At 47.2% G+C, this 24,960-nt stretch overlaps 3 protein-coding genes across 3 annotated transcripts; 1 reads left to right on the top strand and 2 right to left on the bottom strand.

Moving 5' to 3' along the window:
• Positions 1 to 5,206: 5,206 nt before the first annotated feature.
• MFIFM68171_06781 (uncharacterized protein) lies at positions 5,207 to 7,821 on the bottom strand (the record flags this gene model as incomplete). The annotated part of the gene is made up of 2 exons (XM_071062201.1): positions 5,207 to 6,518; positions 6,581 to 7,821. The coding sequence occupies 2 exons, from the start codon at positions 7,819 to 7,821 to the stop codon at positions 5,207 to 5,209; spliced, it is 2,553 nt and encodes an 850-aa protein (XP_070918302.1).
• Positions 7,822 to 18,451: 10,630 nt separating this feature from the next.
• Positions 18,452 to 20,313, bottom strand: fur4 (uracil permease; the record flags this gene model as incomplete). Its single annotated transcript, XM_071062202.1, has 4 exons — positions 18,452 to 19,639; positions 19,695 to 19,774; positions 19,839 to 20,148; positions 20,227 to 20,313. 4 exons carry the CDS (start codon positions 20,311 to 20,313, stop codon positions 18,452 to 18,454), a joined length of 1,665 nt encoding a protein of 554 aa, XP_070918303.1.
• A 1,789-nt stretch (positions 20,314 to 22,102) lies between these two features.
• Positions 22,103 to 24,669, top strand: DBP4 (ATP-dependent RNA helicase dbp4; the record flags this gene model as incomplete). Its single annotated transcript, XM_071062203.1, has 2 exons — positions 22,103 to 22,237; positions 22,318 to 24,669. The coding sequence occupies 2 exons, from the start codon at positions 22,103 to 22,105 to the stop codon at positions 24,667 to 24,669; spliced, it is 2,487 nt and encodes an 828-aa protein (XP_070918304.1).
• Positions 24,670 to 24,960: the final 291 nt, after the last annotated feature.

Below are 24,960 nucleotides of genomic sequence, written 5' to 3' on the forward strand. Positions count from 1 at the left end.
CGCCTATACTTTCACTAGTTTTCACGTATTTTTCGAAATTACAATACCAACTTTAGTATATTCGCTATATCTTCCTCTAATACCTATTGATTATACTCCGAAGGCCAGCCTACCCATTTGACTAAAAAGAAGGTTTTACCCTAGAATTTTCTCTCGTCTCGAATCTCTTTAACTTCCTACTCTCTATCGTCCTCAAGGTCTAGCATCGGCATTACAGACAAATCGTCTCCTTTTCGGCTATACCACGGTTCTAACATTGATATAGGAAATATATTATATAAACGATCGTACTTGTCTAGGAGTACTAGACGATAAGCCAGTAATCCGACTCGGTTTAGAATACGAAATAGACCGATAAACTTAGGCACCAATTTCCTCGGTAACTTGAAATTCAAATTCTAGATTGATAATATACTAAACTTCTATTCTTAAACTCCTTTTTCATATACTTCTCGTCGTAATATCGTTTTTAGACTGCTATAGCTTTAGCCCAATTTTGTTCTAACTATTTTCTCAGTTTAACAAGTTTTTCAATTCTTTCAATTATACTAGGTATCCTCCTCTCTTATATATCGCCTTCAATACAGTAGGAAATCGGAGGTTAATAACCTATCAGTACTTTAAAGGGACTTATCTTAATTATAGAATTGATAGCACTATTAACAATAAATTCTACTTCTAGAAGGAGATTTACCTAGGTAATTTGGTTTTAGTATATAAAGTAACGGAGGTATTGAATAAGTATTTGATTTACTCGCTCTATTTGCCCGTCGGTTTGCAGGTAAAAAGCAGTCGAAAGCCGTTTATATACCTTTTATAGGTAATATAAATCGCTCTAAAACTGTAATATAAAAATAGAACCTCGATTACTAATATAACTATTAATAGGGCTATATTTAAGTTCAATCTCTTTATAAATAAGCTCTACTAATTCTTAGTTGGTGATGGTAGTAGATACTAGGAAGAATCGGTTCATCTTTATATACTGATCGACAACTACTAGAATTATGTCCTTCTCGGAGCTATCGGGACTCTTTACTATAGGAAAATCTACGATGAAGTCCATAGTAATTTCGCTCTAAGGTCGTATAGGAATCGGTAACGATTCGAATAATCTATACGGCTTATACCGTCTTATCTTATTGACTTGGCAGGTATAGCAGGTTCTATAGTAGTCTTTAATATCTTTGGTTATACTATACTAGAAGTATTTTCTTTATAACAGTTCGAGAGTCTTTTCGATATTAAAATAACCTACTAACGGATCGTTATAAAAAAGCTGGAGTAACTCCTATTTAACGGCTTACTCTGCCAGGACGAACAATCGTCTTTAATACAGCAGTTCTTACTCATATCTAAGTGTCTATTCGGATAAAACTCTCTAGTTTTAGGCTGGACTTACCAGCCTTTCCTTGATTTTCAGAGTTACCGGATCCGTAGCTTGTAGCTCTAGGATCAATTCTTTTATAGACTTCGACCAGTCTACAGTATAAACCGCTTCTAGTCGAGTGTACTCTTTTATATATTGACGAGTAATAATCTGCTTCGTCCAAGCTAATCGGCTTCTTGGTAATCCTGAGGTCCTAGTAGGTAAACATTTAGCGATCCTACAATAACTTCTAAAGGACAACCCATTATTTCGGGTTTCCAACTAGCTAGTTTACTAGGGTCCTGTATACTGGTATCTTCGCTATTCTCTAGTATATAGTAGGCTCTCTTAACCCTCTCTGCGGTCGTCTTTCCGACCCGGGTACTGGCTGATTTACCAGGGTTTCTTGTACAAGCTAATTTACTCTCTTCTATGTAATAGGCAATCTTGTTTCTTTCTGCGATCAGCTTTCTGATCCGGTTTGCCCGAGTAATTTTACTTTCAAAAGTAGGTATCTACTCGAGTTTATTAGGACGTTCTTTGTCCTTGTAATCTGGTCTTCTCGAGGGGCTATCGGCCGGATTTCGCTTCCTAGGCTGATACTTAATGGTGAAATTAAATCCTGCTAGATATATATACCATCTAGCCTATCGGCTGTTCAATTGGTTTTACTTTATAAACCTTTGTAGGTTATTATAATCCGAAAATACAGTAACTTTATAGTAACTCCCTTTAATGTAGTATCGCTAATACTTAAAGGCTTCTATAATAGCTATTATCTGTCGGAAACACGGCACCTCTGAATCTTGGGAAATGACAGTTTTTGATTTTTGTGTGTCTTCTCTTGATTGTGTTAATTGTCCCTTTTGTGTTCTGTTCTCGCTCTCGCTCTGTCCCGTCTATCTTTGCTAGAGAGATTGCTTCTTTTATAGACGAGATACGTGTATAGGATGACGTCCGTACAGTGGCGCAGTTAGCTGCCAGCCTGCTTTAGCTGACTAGAATACATGGGTTTGACTCCTGCACTAGATCCTGTGATCCTGATCCTTGGACTAGCGCCTGACCCTTTTGACAGGGTTATAGAAAGTTCATAGCTGTCAGACGACCAACTATAACGGCCGATATACTTGTATCTACGACAAGTACGCTGATTGAAGGAGTAGACATTTCATGATAGTTCGTGAACTACAGCTGACGCGAAAGGTTCCGACACCAACCCGCAGTGGAGTAAAGTCAATAGCGCGTTGTACGTATACGGCTACCTAGACGCGATCGCGTCCGAGCAACGACGGGTTTAGCTCCGGCTATGGTATAACCGCAAAGTGAGGAGTATACTGGAAAAATTGGGTTCCTGTTAGTGCCGTCCGTGAGCTCAGTACTAATATGCGATAGAGTCCGTCTGCGTATTTTTTAGTGCCTTCAGGTCAGTTTTTGTCACTTCGTCGGGGCGATTTATAGCATTTACACTAGGAGAGGTATATATATATTTCTCCTCCTCTCTAAGTTCCTCCGTACTGTGACCCCAACCTATGCCCCCTATCGACCTGCTAGTTACCACCGCCCGCTCTATAGAGATGAGTGCTTCGTCTTTGACTCAGTGACAATTCCCAGACGAACTGTCTCTCCATCTCATATCCTTAGGCAGAAGCCTCCCGTGATCATATTGATCTCCACACAGCTGCATCCAGCAGTGTTCTTCAGTATCGCCAAGCTCGCTCGCCTTCGCCTCCACCTCCTCAATATCGACGTTAAACATCTTGTAGGCAGACGAGGTCGCTAGCCATAACCCGCCTAGCCCATCGAAAAAGTTAACCATCGTCTAATAGCCCGAGTCACGTACAACCAATTTTGTCACTCGGCCTATATATTCTATATCCAGTAATAAGCCTCTAAGCCCATCAAATAACGCTTGATACCGTGAAGGGGTTAGCTAAGGCTTAGCCTAGTGCGTTGCGGCCTGCTGCACTCCGATTCTGCCTACGGCCTCCCCGCCATTGGCTATAATCCTATGGTTGGTGGTGGTCGACCAGTGGCTGGCAACTGTCAGGCAGAAACGTATTCGGCAGTGCTACGCTCTCTTAACGCTGCTGTAGACGGCCGTCGCTGGTTGGCTGCGACGACAGTACGGCCGTATAATCTGCTCTACCCTACGAGCCGCCTCGATATTGAGTGGATTTAAGCCGAATGCCGCCTGGCGTATCCCCGCTGCAGGGGGGCTCCCCGCTTCCCGCTCCCCGCTTCCCGCCTCCATACAGACCCGAGCGGAACGGCGCAGTAAACTAAGATAGTCAGTTCCTATATAGATCAACTCCTATACGACCGCTAACGGAGAACCAGGTACGGCCTATCACCGACGAAGATCTGGGACTCCGGGTACTATACGATAGGACGGGCGGCATTGTACAGTCCGGAACCGGTAGTCCTGTAGAATAAGTTGTCTATACTACTGAGACTCCGAGATCCTGGCTTCTAACTAGCACCAGCATCGTCGCCGTGTATAGGATAGGCGCCCATCCCGACGATACGTAGTGCAAGAAGATCGACAGCGATTATAGTCCGGTTTACGTTAACTGGCTAGAGGACCAGCACTTTCTGCCCGCTACAGCGCCTTGCGTTCGCATTATACGATACGGCTACAATTCGCGATGGTTTGGAGAAGACGCTGTGAGGACAAAGATGTCGACAATCCTCTCATGATCTAGAAGTTCATATTATATTTCTTGTATGAGATTTTCTCTAAAAATAGAAGGTACAGCCGATATTGAGATTTCTTGTACGAGGAATTTTCTCCGAGAAAATTCGAATGACGGGAGATTTCAGATTAGGGCTACGGGCTCCCGAGACCCTCCGTATAAGGAAGTTCTATAATTTAAGGCTGCTGTCACTTGAACTTTCTAAATTTAGGGATAGTCTCGGACGAGAAACATAAGATGAACTCTCAGATCTTGAGATGGTTATCGGAAGACCACTACCTCTATTGAGCTAAGGAAGACTGGCAGCTAACTGCGTCACTGTATAGACGTTATCCTGTACGTGTATCTCGTCTATAAAGGAATAAGCTCTCTGAGGGAGACGAGAATGAACAGAAGACACAAGATCCTAAACTGTCATTTCCCCACGATTCAGAGGTGCCGTGCTTTCCGACATCAACAAGTCCTGGCATCATCTTCTCTCATCTCTGCAATCATCTTATCGGTTCCCGGAAGACGCCGCCTAACCAAAACTAACCTAAATCAGCGCTGGCTTCATTAAGAATAGGTATCAGGATTAGGACCTTAAAAACCCTGTGGACAAATCAAACCCCCCTAAACCCCTTCTCTAAAGAGCCTTTTGAGGAACTTATGGAATAAAGACCTAGAAGCTAATAACTGTCGGAAAGCACGGCACCTCTGAATCGTGGGAAATGACAGTTAAGGATTTTGCGTGTCTTGTCTTGATTGTCTTGATTGTGTCCCCCGCCGCTCTCTATCTCTGCTGGAGAGCTTGCTCCTTTTATAGACGAGATACCTGTACAGGATAACGTCTGTACAGTGGCACAGTCAGCTGCTAGCCTGCCTTAGCTGACTAGAGTACATGGATTTGGCTCCTGCACTAGATCCTGTGATCCTGATCCTTTGGCACCTGATCCTTTTGACAATAACTAGGTAGAGAAGTCGTTGCTTAGAATGGGTTGATATATATACATACGCACATGGGTATCAAGTCGAGACGCAGGCAGATCCAAGTTGTATAAGTAATATCGTTTATTGAGGAAAGGTCGACGGACCATCGAGACCTCGATGGGAACCAATTTCTCGGGGCATATCGGTGACACCTCTTTCTCGCTTCAGCAGCAGATCAACCAAGTACAAACTCCTTCCACTGCAGCGGCCTAACAGCCTTGCCAAGGTCATCCCTTCCCACCGAGCCGATGGCTACCCTTTCGAAATACTGCCCGTCGCACTTGGACTCTACCAGCATTACGCGGTACCGCCAGCCCTCGTCGTCGTCGGCACGACGGGAATCCTCGGCTCGCTGGTCACGGGCCTCACACAAGACAATGAACTCGTACTCATGGGGCCCGCTGCTGTCGAAATTGACTAATCCCTCCCACCACTGAGGCACGTAGATCCTCCCGACCGCCTGGCCATCTTTCCCACCGATGATGAGCTTAACACCAGGCTGCTTATCCATGTCGAAATCAACAAGATCGCCGTCCTCCCCTCCGCCCAGCAGGCTCTCCAGAGACGGCAGGCCTGCCAAGCTACCATCCTCGTCGTCGTTGTTGGCGACATCAGCCAACTCGCTGCTGTTCGAAGACGAAGATGTGGATGGGATGCCAGTTCGATTCGGCGGCTTTACCGGCTTGCCGTAGACGCCGTCATCTCCGGCTCCAACGAAGCGTAGCTCAAACACGGCCGAGATGGTCCAAAACTGCAGAAACCCAGAGCCGGGATACTCGCTGATGAGGTCTTGAGTGTACTGCGGCAGGCTATCGGTATGCGTGAGGGTGCGGGGGGTCGGATCGGTAACCCGGCAGTCGATGCCGGGGAAGCGCTGGTCCTTCCGGTGACGGCCGCCGTAGAAATTTCGGGACTTCTTCTCTCCGGCTCCGTCCTTCCCGCGGCCGAGAGGCACGCATTCGGTCGACGTATGTGCAAGGCGCTGGTGCCAGATGATCCAGGTGCGCTTGCGGATTCCGCGGCGGACGACCTGCATGTCGCGCGTGTACCAGTCCCAGGTGCGCGGGAAGACACCGCCGCGCCAGCCGGCCCACGACCAGCTCGGCGCGACAGGGCGGCGGCGGAGGGGCGGCCCGTCCTTGGCGTCCACCATCGGCTGCCAGAGCAGGAACCAGTCGAAGAAGGCCGTCGGCAGACCGTGGCACACGTCGCATTGCAGCTGCCGCCGCACCTGGCGGCCGACGCCCGCAAAGGCGCGGAAGACGTCCGACTCGACGGTGAACTGCCGGTCCGAATAGTTCTGGATCAGGCCCTCTATCTCGCCTATGTCGTTGTCCGTGCCGGCAAAGCACGACTCGGGTACCTTCGTGATGACGGACGTATCCTCGAACTCGCTCTCTGTGAAGGTGAGTCCACTGCGGCATTGAAAGCTGGCGGTGCCGTTCGCAAGCATGAGGGTGCGACTGGCAAAGTGTTTCTCCTGGTATCTGTGTGGACGTCAGCAACGTCTCTCGCTAATATGCTTCCACTGGCAGAGAATAAGTCTTACGTCCAACCGCGAGTGTCGTAAGCCCTGTCTGCGGACAAGGGCTGTTTGGCGTACATGAAGGCGAGACGGAATCCCTCGCCGATTTGTTCGATGTTGCGGACATCACCCCAAGGCCCACGCCCCGTTTCGACACCGGCAATGCCTGCAAAGGCATCGTGGCTGTCGGCCGCACAGATGACGACGTGCGCCGCGCCGTAGACGTTGTCCATCTTGCGGATAGCCTCGAGCCACCTCTCGCCGCTGCCGTCCTGCACGATGCACAGACTGTCGACCCATATGTATCGGAGGCCCAGCTTCCGCGTCACAGCCATGGCGTCCCGGATGGTGCGCGGGATGCGGGCGTGGTTCTCGTTGCGGGCGAAGAAGTGCGGCACCGAGCGCTCCTCGACGTTGGCTGTCAGGGTCTTGAAGAAGGCCTCGTCCGAATCGGCCCGGCCCCACACGTAGCTGAGGGCGGCGTACCGCAATGCCCGCTCGCCGCAGCCCGTCTCGGCGACGTCGCGGAGCCGCACGAGGCAGTTCTGCTCGAGATCGACGCAGCGGAAGTCGGGTACGGCCAGCGCTGGCGAGGTCCAGTCCATAATCTGCATCGTGTGCGCCGAGCTGCACACGGCACCGTGGCGCGCCTCGCAGATGGAGAGCCAGCGGCGCACCAGGTCGAAGTCGATGGCGTCGTGGCGGACCGGCCGGGGGAGGAAAGGAAGCGCCGTGGGCGGCGCGTCGGGCGGCAAGTCGTTGGCCAGCAGAGTGATCTGCGGGAAGAGAACGCCCTTCACGGGCAGGTCCGGGAACTTGCCTCCGTCGAGGACAAGAGATGGGTTGAGGACGCGCACTTCGCTCAGGGACGCCCAGGACTGGTCGCGGTTTGGCGTGCGGCCTGTCGTGCCCCAGCTGATAGCGACTTGCAGCTTGCGCCCCCGGCGGTCGACGTCGGGCACCTCGTCGATGCCGCCGGACAGCGAGACGAGGAGGAGACGGCATAGAGGGCAGTTGGTGTTCTTCCGCATCTGGGGGACGGGCTGGAGGACAACATTTTTGGTAAACGGCTGCGTCCACTGCATGAAGTCGCTATCGGTTGGGAAAACGATGAAGCGTCGCGCTGTGAGGTTAAGTGGCGAGCAAACCGCGCACAGTTTGTCCCCTGGTAGCACCGCATTGCTAGGCACCGGGAGCAATGATGGTTGCGGTGCCATGGAGCCGGGCTTGAGGGGGTGGGTGACATCCTTCCCAGTAGGAGCCATGGCTTTCGTCGACCGCGGTTCTCGCACGTTCTGAGGCCCAGACTGAAGTCCCGGCACACAGCGTAACAGAAAATACCACAAGGATTTGGCTAGGGCAGATGGCGACCACATAAGATAGTGTTCGCTGCTGTGTTAGGACCGAAGACTGATCTAAGGGTCAGAGGAGGGGGAATCCCCGCCCCTCACAAGAGTGGGCGGACCACTTGATCTGGGCGAACTGTGGCTGGCTCTGACAAAGGCTCCAGGCACTGCTGTTCGTGCCCAATATTCAGCTTCTCGAGCTGAAGAAGCCTCCGACCATTGGAGAGTGGAGACCACATGACCGATAACATTCGTCCGATTGGCTCAGCTCCTATCTCTCCGTTACGTCTCTGCCATGGAGATCAACGGAACACAATGTTTCTGTTGTGAGGACCCCTGATGAATGGGCTAGACCATGCCGCCCCACCTACCTAGATAGATTTTGCGCGATGCAGAGCCTTACGCTCTGCACCACTACAATACATCACATTGTGTGCATATTTGACCTTCACATCTGTGCACCTACATCAGGTTATGTAGCCCTCTGTATATTGCGCAACAAGACCAAGCAAAAAGATGAAAACAACACCTTCGTATAGGTAATGTTGGAAAGCATAGCACCTTTGAATCGTGGGAAATTACAGTTGAGGATATTGTGTGTCTTCTCTTCATTGTCTGTCCCTACTCTTTTTATAGACGAGATACCTATATAGGATAATGTCTATACAGTGGCACAGTTAGCTGCTAGCCTGCTAGTTGAATTTATAGATATATATCTATATACAACCTAATATATACTTGTCTTCCTTTTATCGCTCTTGCCAGTCGACCTCAGTCTAACAATCTATTACAGTATTTATTTACAGGTGATCCCTTTCAGCTTGGATAAATTGATCCTTGAATAAGTAGTCTTTGAGCTAGTGGTACTACCTCAGTAGTAGAGATAGATCTTAGCTATAGAGAGTCTGTAGGCTATGAGGCTGTCTAGTAAGTCATTGTACTATTGCCTTTATAAATACCTGACCTTCATGTATGCTAACTGATTGCTATAATCAACCTACTATAAAGGCAGCTATCTAGAGTTTGAAAGTTGAATCTAGTACAGCTTAACGATCAGCTTGTTGGATTGAAACTGTAAGCAATGTGGCCAGTAGTGTCAAAGGAGGTATAGAAAACGGCTCAAATCCTGAGGATGTATATAGAAATTACACCTCTTCTTCAGCCTCTTCTTCAGCCGCTTCCGTAGTTGTTTCTTCTTCCTCATTGGTATCTAGTATCAGTTGTTTGATAATTTCTTCTTCTAGTACTGTAGATCTTAGTACCTCTAGTTTAGGTAGTTATATAGTTGTAAGAAGGTAGTTTAGTTCGTTGAGTTAGAGATATAGATAGTCGTTCTTTAGAGTTTGGATGTTCTCATTGAAAATCTCCTCTTCGTTAAATACCATATCTCTTATACTAATCACTTTGTTAGTTACTGGATTCTAGATCCTATTGATATTTAAAGAGCTATATCTGATAAGGTAGCTTATCTAGGCTCTTAGTTCTAGCTTTAGGTTCTCTTGCTGAATATTTTTAGGCTTATTAAATACCCTCTTTTGAGCGCTTGTTGTTAAGACAAAGGCTTTATAGCCGTAAACTTAGAGGTAAGCTTGGTCTAGCTTTCTGTTTTCCACTACCACACCGTCTCTATAGGCAAAGTAAGTATACAATCGATTGTATAGAGTCTTCCAGTTATATCTATATTTGGGAATCTAGTTATATAAGTAGACTGCAATTCTGGCAATCTCTAGCCAAAGTATTACTAGAAATTTGACATCGACTTATATCACCATGATCTTTTCTATGATCATATCTCCTAAGCGTTCAGCACTTCTATCTTATACTGGTATATTGGGTGTCAAAGGTTCAACCTTGATGAAGCATCGTATAAAGATGACCTTGATAATTAGCTAATAGAATTCGTTGTTATATTTTACTACCTTAGGCTATAGTTAGTATTGTTGCTCTAAGGTATCAAAAAAATAATCGAGTACTAGAATAATAGATTTAGCCTCTCTATTTTGAAAATAGTAGTCTAGGCTAAGCCAAACCGTTTATTGACTATTAACAATAGATATTGGTAGCTGTTATAGCCTTCTTTAAAGTCGAAGAAGTCTATAGCAAAGCATATCCCTAGGCCTTCACTGTAGTCTTTAGGTTGTTACCAGATTCGAAGCTTAGCCTTAGAGACTCTATATACCTTATATTCGACTATGGTAGACCTCTTGATCCATATACCTTAGATATACTAGACTAGGTATTCTAACGTCTATAGACTAGGAGAGCTAAGCTATAAGTTTTATAAATCAATAATTACTTTGCTAGGCTATCTTTTAGTATAGGTATTAAATCTATTGTAGCGTATAACAAAGGCTATATTAGAGTAGGTACGAGGTAGGTCTTTTAGAATAAACTAGTTATATCGATCTACTAGATAGCTGAGAATAAGGCTATTGGACCTCTATAGGTAGTTGTTGCTAGAACTTGTATCTCACTAGATACCTTACTTTCGCAATTACCACAAAGATACCAGGTTATAAATAAATCTAGGGCAATAAACTATATCTCGAAGCTATAGGATATAGGTAGTTTATCAGCGTTGCTATATCTATTACCATTGGGGTTATAATAGCTAGTACTCCTAAATCTAGATATTGTCAGAAATACAGCACCTCTGAATCTTGGGAAATGACAGTTGAGGATTTTTGTGTGTCTTCTCTTGATTATATCTTTTGATTGTGTCTTTTTGTGTGTTGTCTTGATTATCTTAATTGTCCTGTGTGTCTCCATCTATGCTAGAGAGCTTGCTCCTTTTATAGATGAGATACCCGTATAGGATAACGTTTGTTCAGTGGCATAGTCAGCTGCCAGCCTGCTTTAGCTGACTAGAGTACATGAGTTTGACTCCTACACTAGATCCTATGATCCTGATCCTTTGACACATAATTCTTTTGATAGATATCTATATCTCCATATCCTTGGATAGGTTTTAGGCTATTACCAGTCTATATATAGTTGTCAGACTCGGCCATTTTATAATTATTGAATCTATATCTTTAGTTAAAGATGTAAATAGTGGTTCTAGAGTTTAGGATAGCTAAATTTTTTAAAAGATACTCAGCTGTTAAGAAGGCTATCTTTGTAATCAGAAAACTACTAGGGTAGCAACTGATTTTTTGGCCTAATCAACTCTATAACTCCATTTGATATCTCAGCTTCTCAACTTCTTTTTATAATGTCAGATCCTTCAAGGCCTAGTTGGCCCTGATTTGAATGTAATCTCTTTTAGCAAATCTTTTAGATGCTAATTCTAGAAGGGTATAGTAGTATCTCTGTAAATGGCAGAACTAACTACAGCAGGAATATGTGGTTATAGTTGTGTCAAAGGTTTTCTTTGGCCCTAATTTAGGTCTTTTACCTTCTAGGATCTCAGCTTTACCCAGAGCTTTATTCCACTACCTTTTAGGCTTACTACTGCTAGAACTACTCTATTGCATTCATTGACCATTATTTATTTCTCTCTATTACTACTAGAGCTGACTTCGCTATTAGAAACGTTCTTCTGATAGGCCTCTTTACTACTTTTTATAGTAGCAAAGGAAAGGTTAAACGCACCTTTTACTATTCGGTGACTACCTAGTTTGTAGGCTCTCGTTAACTACTTTATCTCTTCTAGAAAGTCGTTAGCTATCTCTCAGTACGTTAGGGTTAACTACGATGTCTTTACTTCTACTAGCTTATAGGCCATAACCTAGTAACTTATAATTAGCTTTACTGCATTAATGAAATTCTGGAACTAGGTGTTTATCAATAGAGCTCTAGGGACTTTCTTCTATTAGGTGTTAGAGAGTGTTAGTTTCTAGTTTTCGAATTATCTAATTAGATTCTTAAGGACTCATACAAGGGATTTAACAGCTTGTCGATAGACTTTGCGAGTGTCTGAGAGTGCTTTGTCATTACTGATACTAGCTTAAGTTTGAAAAGCTGAATACTACTCTGAGATTATCTCAGTTGGGTTATAAGAAGTAAGCTAATAATATAGGTTGACTGTCTTTAGAATCCACTACTTTAGCTGCTCGATTTTATTAGTGTGAGGGTTAAGGACCCAAGGGTAGTAGGACCAGAGTGCCTGGGTACGAGCAGTGCACGCGCAACGTAGGAGCAGAGTGCTTATTAGGAGTAGGATAGTGGTCTCATTGAACTCTGTCTCTCTCTTAAGTCCTGTCTTCCACCCCCTTCTTTATGCCCTACGATGACAGCGTCTGGGCTCACTTACCCCGCTCGCTGCTCCGTCATCGACCTTGCTTGTACGCTCCTTCGACGCTCCTCTGACGCGATATCCTCGCCCTTCTGGCCTAGCGTTGTTGTTGCTTTTACGACCCCGTCGGCGCTGCGGCTTCGGGGCTTCCATCCTGCGCCCACGCCGACCTTACTGTAAAGGGGTTGTTCTGGGAACACGTTGAGGGAGATGGACCACGATGTCTTGATACCGAAAAGACCTGGACCAGCGGGCGATATCTTGGTGAACAGCCTCCTATCAATTACACAGAGACTGATCCTTGCGGATCAGAAGTGCCCCGCGTGAGAGAGTTCCCTCACGGGGTTCTTATCTATCCTGTATCGTGACATCATCCAGCATCATTCGGCGGGCCCTCCTGACCTTCGTCTGGAGACTCTCGTTACAGATTCCTAGTTATTAGAGCTAGTTAGGAAAATAGTCTTAGTATTATTGACGACTGTTATCTTGAATTAGATTTAGGAATGCTTTCGATTATGCTTCTTTTGTTAGCTTGCTAATCAGAGGTTAGACGAATGAGACTCTTAATTGTTAGAAAGTATGACATCTCTGAATCGTAGGAAATAATAGTTGAGGATTTTGTGTATCTTCTCTTTATTATCTATATTTGCTCCTTTTATAGATGAGATAACTATATAGGATAACGTCTATACAATAGCACAATCAGCTACTAGCCTGCTTCAGCTGATTAGAGTACATAGGTTTGATTCTTGTACTAGATCCTATGATTCTGATTCTTTGGACTAGTACCTGATCTCTTTGACAGGTAATAGTTTTGGTATATATATATAACTTATACAGTTTACAATATTGTATTGTATACTATTGGAGATAATACAGCACCTAGATCAAAGGTACGGTACCCGGGACAGAGCCGCAACGTCTGGAATAGAGCTTCGGCATCTGGAACAGAACTCCAGCACCCGGAATAAGGCCACAACGCCCGGAACAAGGCCACAACGCTCAGAACAAGGCACTGGCACCTGGAACAGGGTGTAGTATCTCTAAACGCACTATAATCTCATCTATAGAGCGAAGGAATCTCGTATTCAAGGAGATCTTCAAAATTAGCTCCACAGTAAGCAGGTGATCTACAATAAACCCTTTTTCCAATTATCCCGAAGGCCGAAACGGCCGACAAGATCAAATCTATAATAACTACGGCTTTCCCTCACTTAGATAGAATCAACAATCAAGCATTTTAAAGTCTTTTCTTCACCTTCCTTCTTTTCTATCATCCACTGTGTGCCTTACCTAATCAATATATACTAACTAGTGTATATTTGAGATTCAAACAAATATTATATTATATACTATATATATTTAATTACTAATTAATAATAAATTAATAAAAGCTTTTCTAAGAAACCTAAATCCTTCTAAAAAGTATTTATAATAGGCTAAGCCTAGTATAGACCTCGGTAACTCTCAGCTAACTCTTTGGAGTATAAGCTATAGAATTCCTTAGAATAAAGCTATTCTTAGAACATATCTACAATATATCTAGACTATCGTACTTACCTTAATCAAAGAGTTTATATATCTCTAGAATCTTCTATTCTTTTTTTCTTTCCTTAAATTTAATATACTTAAAGACTTATTACTAGATAGTTGTAATATATTTATTTATTTATTTATTTCTTCCTATACTATTTTATCTAAGATAGAGTATACCAAATCTTCTACCGTTAAATATATAGGAAAACCGTGTTATAACAGCCGGGTAAAAAACCTATATCAATAAGTAATAGGAAACAATAGTAATAGACGTCAGTTAGTTGTAAAAGAAAGAAAGGCTTTATATAAGACCCTAAAGACTTCTAGTCTTCGGCTTCAGATTCATCCACACTACCTTCTCCTCTTCCTCAGTCTTTTCAACTTCCAATTCTAGCTGTTAAGCTAGGGTATACTCTATCAAACGGCCTGAATCTATTAACCAACCCAAAACTCTTCTTAACAGCCTGAGGTTCTAAAAGCTTCAGCCCTATGATATAAGGCTAAGATCCCAATAAGTTTTAATTTCTATTCTTAGCTAAGTTCTAGGCTTCGGTGGTATCAGGCACTATACAACAAGGTGCTCCACTGTTTTTTGATCCTCTCTATAGCTACAGTAAAGAGTAGAGAGATTTGGAATCCCTTGTTGAAAGAGAAAATTCTGTAGGCCAATAGCTCCCATCTAGGCTTGTACTAGTAGAGAGCTCTAGGCTTTGGCAAAGTCCTAGTGCTTTCAAAGAGCCTTATTAGTGAAAAGTAGCTTAGGAGGATCTTCGTCAGCTAATTTAGTAGGCTGATTTCTAACCTCCTTTTTCCAATATACTTCTTAAGCTCTACCTAATACCTCTTCGGCTATAAGCTCCTGATTTAGCTCCTAGCCGTGATTTTGGTCCTGGTCCTGACCCTAGACCTGAGCTTAGCCTATCTATTAGCTGATAGTAATAATGGCTTTTTCTGACATTATCAGCTGTTATAGTAACAGGACTCTATAGTTCGTACCTGATATAATCTATTCGAGTATCTTATTATATCTTTTAGCCTTATAAATACTTCTACAACCTTCTAAAGTTATATTTAGACTGCTTTAGGTGGATTATTAGATAATTGTTATATATATTATTTGGATAATATTTTAATTTTCTCCCTAGATAGGGAACCTATATAACTTACCTCCAACGAGTCCTAGAATGTCTAAGACATGTATAGTTATAATATAAACCTAGTAAATATTCTTTTTACTAAAACTAGGTAGAATTTCTAGGTTATATTTTAACTTCTGAAGGTGTCAGCATGGATTTAGTATGAATTGGACTATCTAAGATTAGTCTGAACTATAATTCTATTAAGATATCTAAGTTTTCTTAGGATTTTGCAATTTTTACTATCGATTATTCGAGGTTATTTAGAGATTGCATTACTATTAAGTAATTTACTAAAGAGGTTATAGAATAGACGAAAACTAGGAACCCTCTAGTTAGAGGCCAAAGAGTGTATAGTATTTGTATAACTCAAGAAAATATTTTAAAATACATTAGTTTTATATTATTTTAACCCCGAACTCCCTATCATTATTGAGATAGACATCTCTAACTTTGTAATAGACGTTGTCTTATTGTAGTGAGTTGGGGAAAACAGTCCCCAGAGGGCAGGGTCCCTCTGATCAAAGAGACACAGTTGCTAGGATGGTGCTCAGGGGCTGGAACTTGCCGTGGGCCCATTTTTCTTTCGTACCATAAGTAGGGCCGTCCTGGCTATTGCTCCTTAGATAGGACAATCAATTCAGTACTTTTCTTCACACTTGTTGCAAGCTCAATTGACGGGCTCTCTTTGCGTGCAAAGCGATCTCCCTCTGATCAGAGGGAACTCTATTTGCACATGTTGTTTTGACCTTGTTTAGGCTGTAGGGACCCGATTTGTGGTAGTGTCGCCTGGCCTGTCTTGTCTATCTTGTCTGTCGGGCATTTGGCCATCTTTGCCCTCCCCCTTGTTTCTGGTGGGTATGTGGGTGTAGATGTGTGTTTCTACACCATTTTAGTAGATCGCGAAAGGGGACTGAAAACGTTCTATTACATTCTAGTCGGCATCTATTACATTCTAGTCGGCGAAGTTTCCTAGACTGGCTAAAGACTATAGAACTCCTAACAAGGAGATAATAGCTATTATAGAAACCTTTAAGCATTAGTAGTACGATATTGAAAGGAGTCGCTATAAAGTTACTGTATTTTAAGATCACAATAACTTATAAAGGGTTGTAAAGCAAAACCGATTAAGTAGTTAGTAGGCTAATATCTAGCAGGATTTGATTTTACTATTAAGTATTAGCTTAGAAAGTAAAATTTAGCTAATAGCCCCTCGAGAAGACTAGATTATAAGGACGAAGAACGTTCTGATAAACTCGAGTAGATGCCTACTTTTAAGAGCAAAATTGCTTAGACAAACCGGATTAGAAAGTTAGTTATAGAAAAAACAAGATTTTCTATTATATAGAAGAGAGTAAATTAGCTTATATAAGAAACTCTAGCAAATCAGCCAGTACCTGTTACAAACTACTAACTACACTAAACACCCAAAAAGTAGGGAGTTCCACGATTGTTATTCGTAGGATGCTAAACCTACGTTTTATCTAACACATCCCCTCAACTCTAAAGACATCCTGAGGGTTTAGAGCTGGAGACCTTTTGCCTCCTGGAGACCACTAACTCCGTTTGTCCGTACTTCGTCTCGAGCTTATATAAGGTCTTGTCACTTTTCGCCAGGTGGCAGATCTGCTCTACGTGGGAATCGAACCCACGACATTTTAATCAGCTAGCACCAAAGAGGCACTGACACTCTTAATTGTCGTAAACTGCCAACTACACCAAACACTCAAAGGGTGAGGAGCTCCACGATTATTAGTCGTAAGATGCTAAACCTGCGTTTTATCTGACATTCCCCACTTCACTACTGCAACTAACATTGAAATCGGAGAGTTATTTTGGTGGTTAGTAATACGGATCTTTATAGCCGTTGACTATGTATTGGCTTCTTGGGGGTTTTGTGGCATCTGGAAGACCTAAAGTTATGCTGTATTTGGCCTTGGTATTCTATATAAGTGTAAACCACTTGCTAATAACCTTTGGATCCTCGTACTTGGCCCTCTGGTAGTCGTATCGACGTACCCAACGTATATTGAGCTCTGGCTAGCGTTTGACAAAGTTGTAGACCCATCGCTTGCTGATAGGAAGCGTGTCGTATACGCGTAATAGTTGGTTGGCCATACCTTCTATACCAGACAGTCTAGGCAGAAATGCACGTGAAACTAGCTCAATGATATATCGAACAATAGCCTCCTCTTCAGAATCAGTGAGCTGGCGTGAGTTGGTTGGAAGATCGCGTCGTGCAGGCTTGCCAGCGCGTCGGTCAGAGAGAGTCATAGGCGGTATATCGTAGAACGCAGCTGCAGCTTGGAGGCTTAATTTTTCATCGTTTTGAAGAGCTTCGAGGGCTAAGAGTATCCTGGCTTCCTTTGAAATAGGAGGTATATTAGGTTGTGGAGAAAATTGATGTTAGGTGAAAAGAGGACGTGTTGTGGTAGGGACTATACGACTCGCTTATTTGTACGACTCGCTTATCAAATACGTTAAAACCTAACTCCATTACTGCCTATTAAACTACTACCAACATTTTTTAAAAATAAAAGAAAAATAGTATTAGAGGTATTTTAAGCTGAATCCTCTATCTAAGAGGTCATTTTCTATTTTGCTGCTTGTAGAAGCTGGTGTCAAAAGGGTCAGGAAGCTGGATCCTGGATCTGCAAAACACGAACCCGGATCAGTGTAATCCGGATTAGTGTGACTCGGATAAGTGTGATCCGATCTCTCGGAGACCCGTCAACCCGGGTCTCCGTGGTCCAGGAAGTTGGGAATAAGAAGGAAGTTCACCTCCGTTAGACAAAGAAGAAAACAAGACATCCTCAATTTACATCTGAATTTCCATCCCAAATTTAACTCCGAACGTTCAGAGGTGCTGTGCATCCGACAGCTGGCTGCATTAGCTCTAAGTTGACCTTCAACGCTTCCCATACAAATTCCCATACAAAGTGGGGAAAAGGTGTGACTCTACTTTTTGACTATAACTTTAGCTATCACTATAGTCTAGACCCTGACGTATACCAAGACCCTTATAAGTTGGATACCTACTATTACCTATACAAGTGTATAGGACTAGAGACCCACTAGTTCTACTTTATATCGGCCGGGGAGGATATAATCAGCTTCAAGGCTAGTCGTTATACTATCTAGGCCGCTTCTTCATACATGAGACGCTAAAGCTCATATTCGTCCGCCTGCTACTGGGCTACGACTTCAAACACACGGACGACAGCCGCGAGGGAGCTTCGCTCCATTAGGCAGTATATATTTCTTGGATGTCGGAGAACGATCTGCTGTCTATGCTTGGTTAGTGTACGTAGGTGGATGGTGGTCTCTACGGCAGATGAAAATACTAACATCGGATACTTGGCATCTATTTGTGGTCCGGGTTTGTATATACTTCACTAGCTTCACCAAATGCTTTCGAGTGCTTCGATGTGCCGCCTAGTAACCACCTTCGGTGCTCCCAAGAAACCTTGAGAACAATAACGGGATATACTCGAGTGCATGGTTTGGTTTAAGGACTTGAACGGAAACAATGATAGATGGATCTGCAAGGTAACTGCCCGCGACTGTCCAATGGGTATCCGACATTGAAATTCGCAAACACTATGGGTATCCTATCCACTAGCAAGAGCTGGAGCCGAACCTAGACCACCTTCCCGTCATCCTTAGCCCTGCCCATGACGACGTCGTCATCAAACTCTTGACTCCCGCTCTGGTCGTCGTACGCCACTCTGAGGTCGTCAATCTCGTCTCCCACCTCCATCCACTTGTCGCTAGTTGCCGGGATAGGCGAGATCTTGCATAGAGTCCAGTACAAACCCGCCGACACGATGAACCCACAGAAAAAGTTGAGGTTGTAAATGTAAGTGGCACCAATGGGAACTTGGGTGCCCACAGCGCCGGCAAACCCCACCACGTTGATCAGGATGCCACCGATGTACGCCGCGTACGCCCGCCAGTGGATGCCATACGTAAAGTAGTATGGCCCGGTCCTGCGTGCGTCATACAGCTCCTTCACCTCGAGATAACCCCGGCGGACAAAGTAGTAGTCCGAGATCATGACGCCTGCGATAGATGAGAGGAACACGCTATAGGCCGATAGATATGTCGTGAACTGGTTGCTCGAGGTGAGGAGCGTGTACGGGCACATTGCCAGGCCGACAGCGGCACAAATGTAGCCACCGCGGCGGATGTTGAGCCAGCGCGGGAGCAGTGCCGTCATGTCGGTGCCGGCCGACACGGAGTTGGCGGCGATGTTGGTGCCGAGCTGGGCGAGCGAAAAGGCGGTAGCGATGACGAAGACGCCGAAGCGCTGGCCCGAGCCGCCATCGTCGATGAAGCGCTCCAGGAGGTCAAGCGGGTCCCAGATTGGCTCACCGCCGTAGATGACCGACGAGGACGAAGAGACGATGATGCCGATGAACGAGGTAACGGCGAAGCCGATCGGGATGGTAAGCAGCTGTGACCAGAACGCGTCGCGAGGCTTGACGGCAAAACGCGCAAAGTCAGGGTCGTTGACGATGAGGGTCGCAAAGTTGGCTATAGAGCTCATGACGCCCTTGACGAACTCCCACGCGAGCTCCGATCCCTCCTTGGTTGCTGGTTGCCTGACGATGGGGCCGACACCGCCGGCACGGACGACGGCCCAAATGAGGAAGGCAACACCAGCGACCGGCACAAAGTAGGCCTTGACTGTGAAGAGATGGCGGACCTTGTGGACAGGGAACCAGATGGCTGGTAATGAGCAGAGCCAGAAGATGAAGAACGAGGCGTAATCAGCTGTTGTCGTGCCAGAGCCTTCTGGGAAGGTGTCGGGGATGATGTCACGATGCTAGCGAGGATGTCAGAAAGGGGGTCGAAAAGCCGTCCCGGCTTAGTTTGCTCACCCAACTGGTCCAGATGGCCCGGATCATGATATACACGCAGTGCCCTCCAATGTACGCCTGGACACCATACCAAACGCACGCTGTCACGAGGTTAGCCAATGGTACCGATATGATGGCTCCTCTTCAGGGGTAGACTCCACGAACCCATCGCAGCTCGGTTGAAGACAGGCCACAAGCTTCCCCAGATGCCAAACGACGCCCTGCCAACGACGGGGAAACCAATGTGGTACGTCGCGCCGATTCGACCTGTCAGGCAGACGAAGCAGCCGGCGATGGCGTAGCCGAGCCAGACGCAAAGCCAGGACTGCCACCACGACAGACCGCCCACGATCATCGAGCCCGAGATCATCCAGGTATTGATGTTGAACGAGTCGGCGATCCAGAAGCCGACAAAGTTCCAGGGGCCCCATTGGCGACGCACGGGTTCGACCGGCTTCAGATCATGGTTCGTCAACTGATTCATGGCGGTGTGTCAGCTGCAACAAGCGAACTATGCGACGAACTGCCGGCCATGGCGGGCAAGAGTTCGCACCATCAACTGGGCGTTGGTCAACCCCGGCTCTGCCTCGACGGCCAACTTGTCGGCGAGGCGCCTTAGGGCGCTGGGCTTTTCCGCCATTACTCGGGTCGGGTTGAGCGAAGACAGGAGCTGATGCGAGTGGCTCCGGATTTACAAACTCTGAGTGCAGTCGGGCGGCCTGCTGCAGGATGACGCACAGCGCACGTGGAGGCGACTGAGTGCGGGGAGAGTAAGAGGGAAGCCGTTCGCGTTAGAGTCGGTGTCCAAAGATTCTGAGGAATAGATCGCTGGGTGGAACTAGCGACTGTTCGACCCGGAAGATCCGAAGTAGCGTCTTAATCAAGGTCTAGAACGCCGCTGATTGATTTATCTGGGCCCCAGAAGGAGAGAATTGCCGCTCTCATTCCATGATCCGGGTCTCGTCCGATATTTATCGAGGCGCTTATCACTTCCCATCCGAGCGGAAGGAGTCCCCGTCGGTTAGCGGCACCGACGGTTCCCCCACGCTGTGCCCGGGGTGCCAGGACCATTCCTTGGAACAATCGGGGCGGTCATCTTGGGGAAGCCATGCACAGGAGTCGAGATGGCTGGTCGACATGTATAACAGTAACAAGGCGGGTAGCTGGGCTGGGGAAAGTTGGAAGCTGGTGGGACTGGGCAGGATCTTGGCGGATCCTAGAAGGCCTGTGTTATCAAGGGGAGATGGCCTTGGCTGGCGATGCCGTTCGGCTGTCCATTGGCCGACCCGGAAATCTGTACCATCTTATCTCCAGATGGAACAGGCCCGATAAGGCGGGGATAAGGTTGATGAAGGTGGGATATGTGCGAGTCAACTCTTGGCGGTCCCGCAGCGGCCCCAAAACGTTACTCAATGACATCGAGTCAAGGTATTAGTTGGTGGCAACTCCAAGTCAAGTTCTCTTCGGACGGTCATGCAAGCCGAAAGATTCGGCTTATTCGTACATAATGTAGGCTGCATCCACCAAGTTCCGTCCTGATACTGCGCTTAGTTTGATGTTCCAAGCATCGAAGCCGCCAGATGTCGTTGGAGGTGCCGCAACCTCGTGGCGCACATTGGCGCGGTCGGCGAGGCACGGCGCATGGTCGGTGGCGCAACCTTTAATTCCACAGCACAGAACGTAAATGCTGCAGATTACGCTGGTGGCGGTCAAATGTCCCTTGATATTCCAACGTTTGGGTCTTTATCTCATCTTCTGCTCGTCCGTGCCATTGCTCTTGTTCCCTGGCATAGAGTCGCACCAATCCCAACAATATGAACGCCGCATTTGCATTCATCGAAGCATAAATTATATCGGCTAGCAACCGCATTGTATATACTCTCTAGCTGTGGTATTCTCTGTTTGGCACGGGCATATATGCTTCTAAAGTCCTTTGTTGGCTTCCACCCACTGAGCAATCCAAGATCTCGCCCCTCATTACTATCCGTCGATCCAGGGGATACTCTCCACATCTCCGCTCTCAGCCTTCATTCAAACAGGGTCGACTTGCATGATATAACTCCGCTCTATAATTCTCTATTTTGGCTCACTTCCAAACTGACGCAATCGCAATCGTGATCAATCCCTGAATGTCCCAGCCGTCAAATAGCTCTACCGCACTCTGTGTGGGCGGTTAGGAACTTCCCATCAGATGGAGAACAACTAAGTTCAAGCTAGATGCTAGGGAACTAGACGGTTTGTTCGCAGTTACTCCAAACCGATAACCCTAACCCTGTACAGGCACCGATTGTTCTCCCACCCAATCATCTGGTGGGGCAAAGCGGCAGAATCGCTCTCCGCCAAAAATTTCGGGATCAAGCACTCGGCTCCGTCGACCTTTGGCGGCACTTTCAGCTCACACTCGAGCAAGGTTCAGCAGATCCGACAAAATGGCAGCTGGCGGCGCGAAGGGCGGGCTCGCCCAACGCAATAAGCCGACGCCGAAGAAATCAGAAGCGAAATCGCTCAAGAGGAAGAGGGAGCAAGAAGACCTGGGGAAGCTACGCGAGGCCGTCAATCAGCTGGTAAGTGCGAGGATTGGCATTTCTCGCCTGTTCTACTCACCCACTGGTTGTCATTCCGTGCTCTAACGAAATCTTACCAGGACCCCAAGTCGCCTGACATCAAAAAATTCACCGATCTACCGCTCTGTGAAGCCACCGCTTCCGGTCTGCGTGCGTCCCACTTCGAAGTCCTGACCGATGTCCAGCGAGCTGCGATACCCTTGGCCCTTAAGGGTAATGACATCCTCGGCGCCGCCAAGACGGGCAGCGGCAAGACGCTCGCCTTCCTCGTCCCTGTCCTCGAGAAGCTCTACCAGGCCCAATGGACCGAGTACGACGGGCTCGGCGCCCTCATCATCAGTCCTACCCGTGAGCTAGCGGTCCAGATTTTCGAGGTGCTACGGAAAATTGGTCGGAACCATTACTTTTCGGCCGGTCTAGTCATTGGTGGCAAGAGTCTGAAAGAGGAGGCCGAGAGGTTAGGGCGCATGAACATTCTCGTGTGCACGCCGGGGCGGATGTTGCAGCATCTTGACCAGACAGCGGGCTTCGACGTGAACAATCTGCAGATTCTGGTGCTGGACGAAGCTGATCGGATCATGGACATGGGCTTCCAGTCAGCTGTCGATGCGCTGGTCGACCATCTCCCAAAGACCAGGCAGACCCTACTCTTCTCCGCCACGCAGAGCAAGAGGGTCTCGGATCTAGCGCGGCTAAGCCTGAAGGATCCTGAGTACGTGTCGGTACATGAAGCCGCGGCGAGCGCGACCCCTGCCACTCTACAGCAATCCTACATAATCACGCCCCTGGCAGAGAAGCTCGACACGCTCTGGGGATTCCTACGAACTAATCTCAAGAGCAAGATCATCGTCTTCCTTTCGTCTGGCAAACAGGTTCGATTTGTGTACGAGAGCTTCAAGCGGATGCAGCCCGGCATTCCCTTACTTCACCTCCACGGGCGGCAGAAGCAGGTGGCGCGCATGGAGATTACATCGCGGTTTACCTCTGCGAAGTTCTCCTGCCTGTTTGCTACGGATGTCGTCGCCAGAGGTGTTGATTTCCCGGCTGTTGATTGGGTTATTCAGGTCGATTGCCCCGAGGACGCCGACACGTATATTCACCGCGTGGGAAGGACAGCTCGGTACGAAAGCAAAGGCCGGGCTGTCCTCTTCCTCGAACCCAGTGAGGAGAAAGGATTCCTAAAGAGGCTCGAGCAGAAGAAAGTCCCCATACAAAAGGTCAATGTTCGGGAAAAGAAGAAGAAAAGCATCAAGAACGAGCTCCAAAGCCAATGTTTCCAGTCTCCCGACCTGAAATACCTGGGCCAAAAAGCCTTCATCTCCTACACCCGTTCCATCTACCTCCAAAAAGACAAGGAGGTCTTCAAGTTCAACGACCTCGACCTGGACGGCTACGCAGAGTCCCTCGGCCTCCTAGGCACCCCGCAGATCAAATTCCAAAAGGGTGAAGACGTCAAGAGGCTGAAGAATGCCTCGCGCGCCGCCATGTCGAGCGGTTCCGACACCGACTCGGACGGCGAGCCCGGAAAACGCAAGAAGGACCAGGTCCGCACCAAATACCAGAAGATGGCGGAACGCCAAAACCAGGACGTCCTCTCGTCCCACTACCGCAAGCTCCTCGGCGAGGATCAGAACCAGGCCGAAGGCGACGATGACGGTGACGACGACGGAGACTTCCTCTCGGTAAAGCGCGTCCTCGACGGCGACGCCCAGCTCGACGACGCCGCCGCCGGCGGGGGCAACAAATCCGCGGCCTCCGCCCCCGCGGCCGAACAGCCCAAGGTCATCAAGCTCGGCAAGTCGGAGCTGGTCATCGACTCGCACCGGCGCGAGAAGCTCCTCAAGTCCAAGAAGAAGCTGCTCAAGTACATGGACCGGGGCAGCAAGCTCGTGTTCGACGACGAGGGCAACGCCCACCCCATCTACGAGCTGCAGGGCGAGGACGACTTCCAGAGGGAGGGCCCCGCCGAGACGCTCCGGCGGCGCTTCGTCGAGTCGGAGACGGTCAAGGTCCGCGAGGCCGACGTCGAGGACAAGCAGCTCGCCAAGCGGCGCCGCAAGGAGAAGCGCGAGCGCCAGAAGGCCAGGGAGCGCGGCGAGGAGGCCGAGGCCAAGGGCCTGCCCGGCCTGCCCCGCCTCGAGGCCGCGGACGCGGAGCAGGAAGAGGACCCGCTCGCGCTGCTCCGGTCGTTGCCGATTGCGGGAGAGTATAATCGCGACGAGAGTGACGGTGAGGAGGCGCGGGAGGAAGAGAGGGAGCCGCCGAGGAAGAAGGCGAAGAAGTGGTTCCAGGACGATTCGGAGGAGGAGGAGGAGGAGAGTCAGAAGAAGAGTAGGAAGAAGAAGGGTGGGAAGAAGGTTATTGAGATGGATCATGAACCGGATAACCTGCAGGATCTGGAGGCTTTGGCGGCCGGCTTGTTGGAGGATTGAGTTGTTAACGCCAGCTAGCTGGATTGGAATGATACCTTGTTTTTAAGACGGCATGTTTTGAGTATTCATCAGACCCATACCGGGCCATGACAGTTCTGAACTGGTGGCGGTCAACGGAGTGACGGCAGGCAAGCAGCGGCTTTGGGATGTGCTCCTCTTCATTGCCTGTGTTTCTCGACTACCTAACATGAATTCCCGTGTAAAACAAGAAAGAGAAGATCCCACTCCACCGAGAAGTGAAAAAACCTTCAGCCATCAACATGCAACTCTAAAATGAACCAAACGGGTATC

The sequence above is a fragment of the Madurella fahalii genome (genome assembly GCF_045866475.1).
Source record: "Madurella fahalii IFM 68171 DNA, scaffold_3, whole genome shotgun sequence".
In the NCBI taxonomy this organism is placed as follows: Eukaryota; Fungi; Ascomycota; class Sordariomycetes; order Sordariales; genus Madurella; species Madurella fahalii.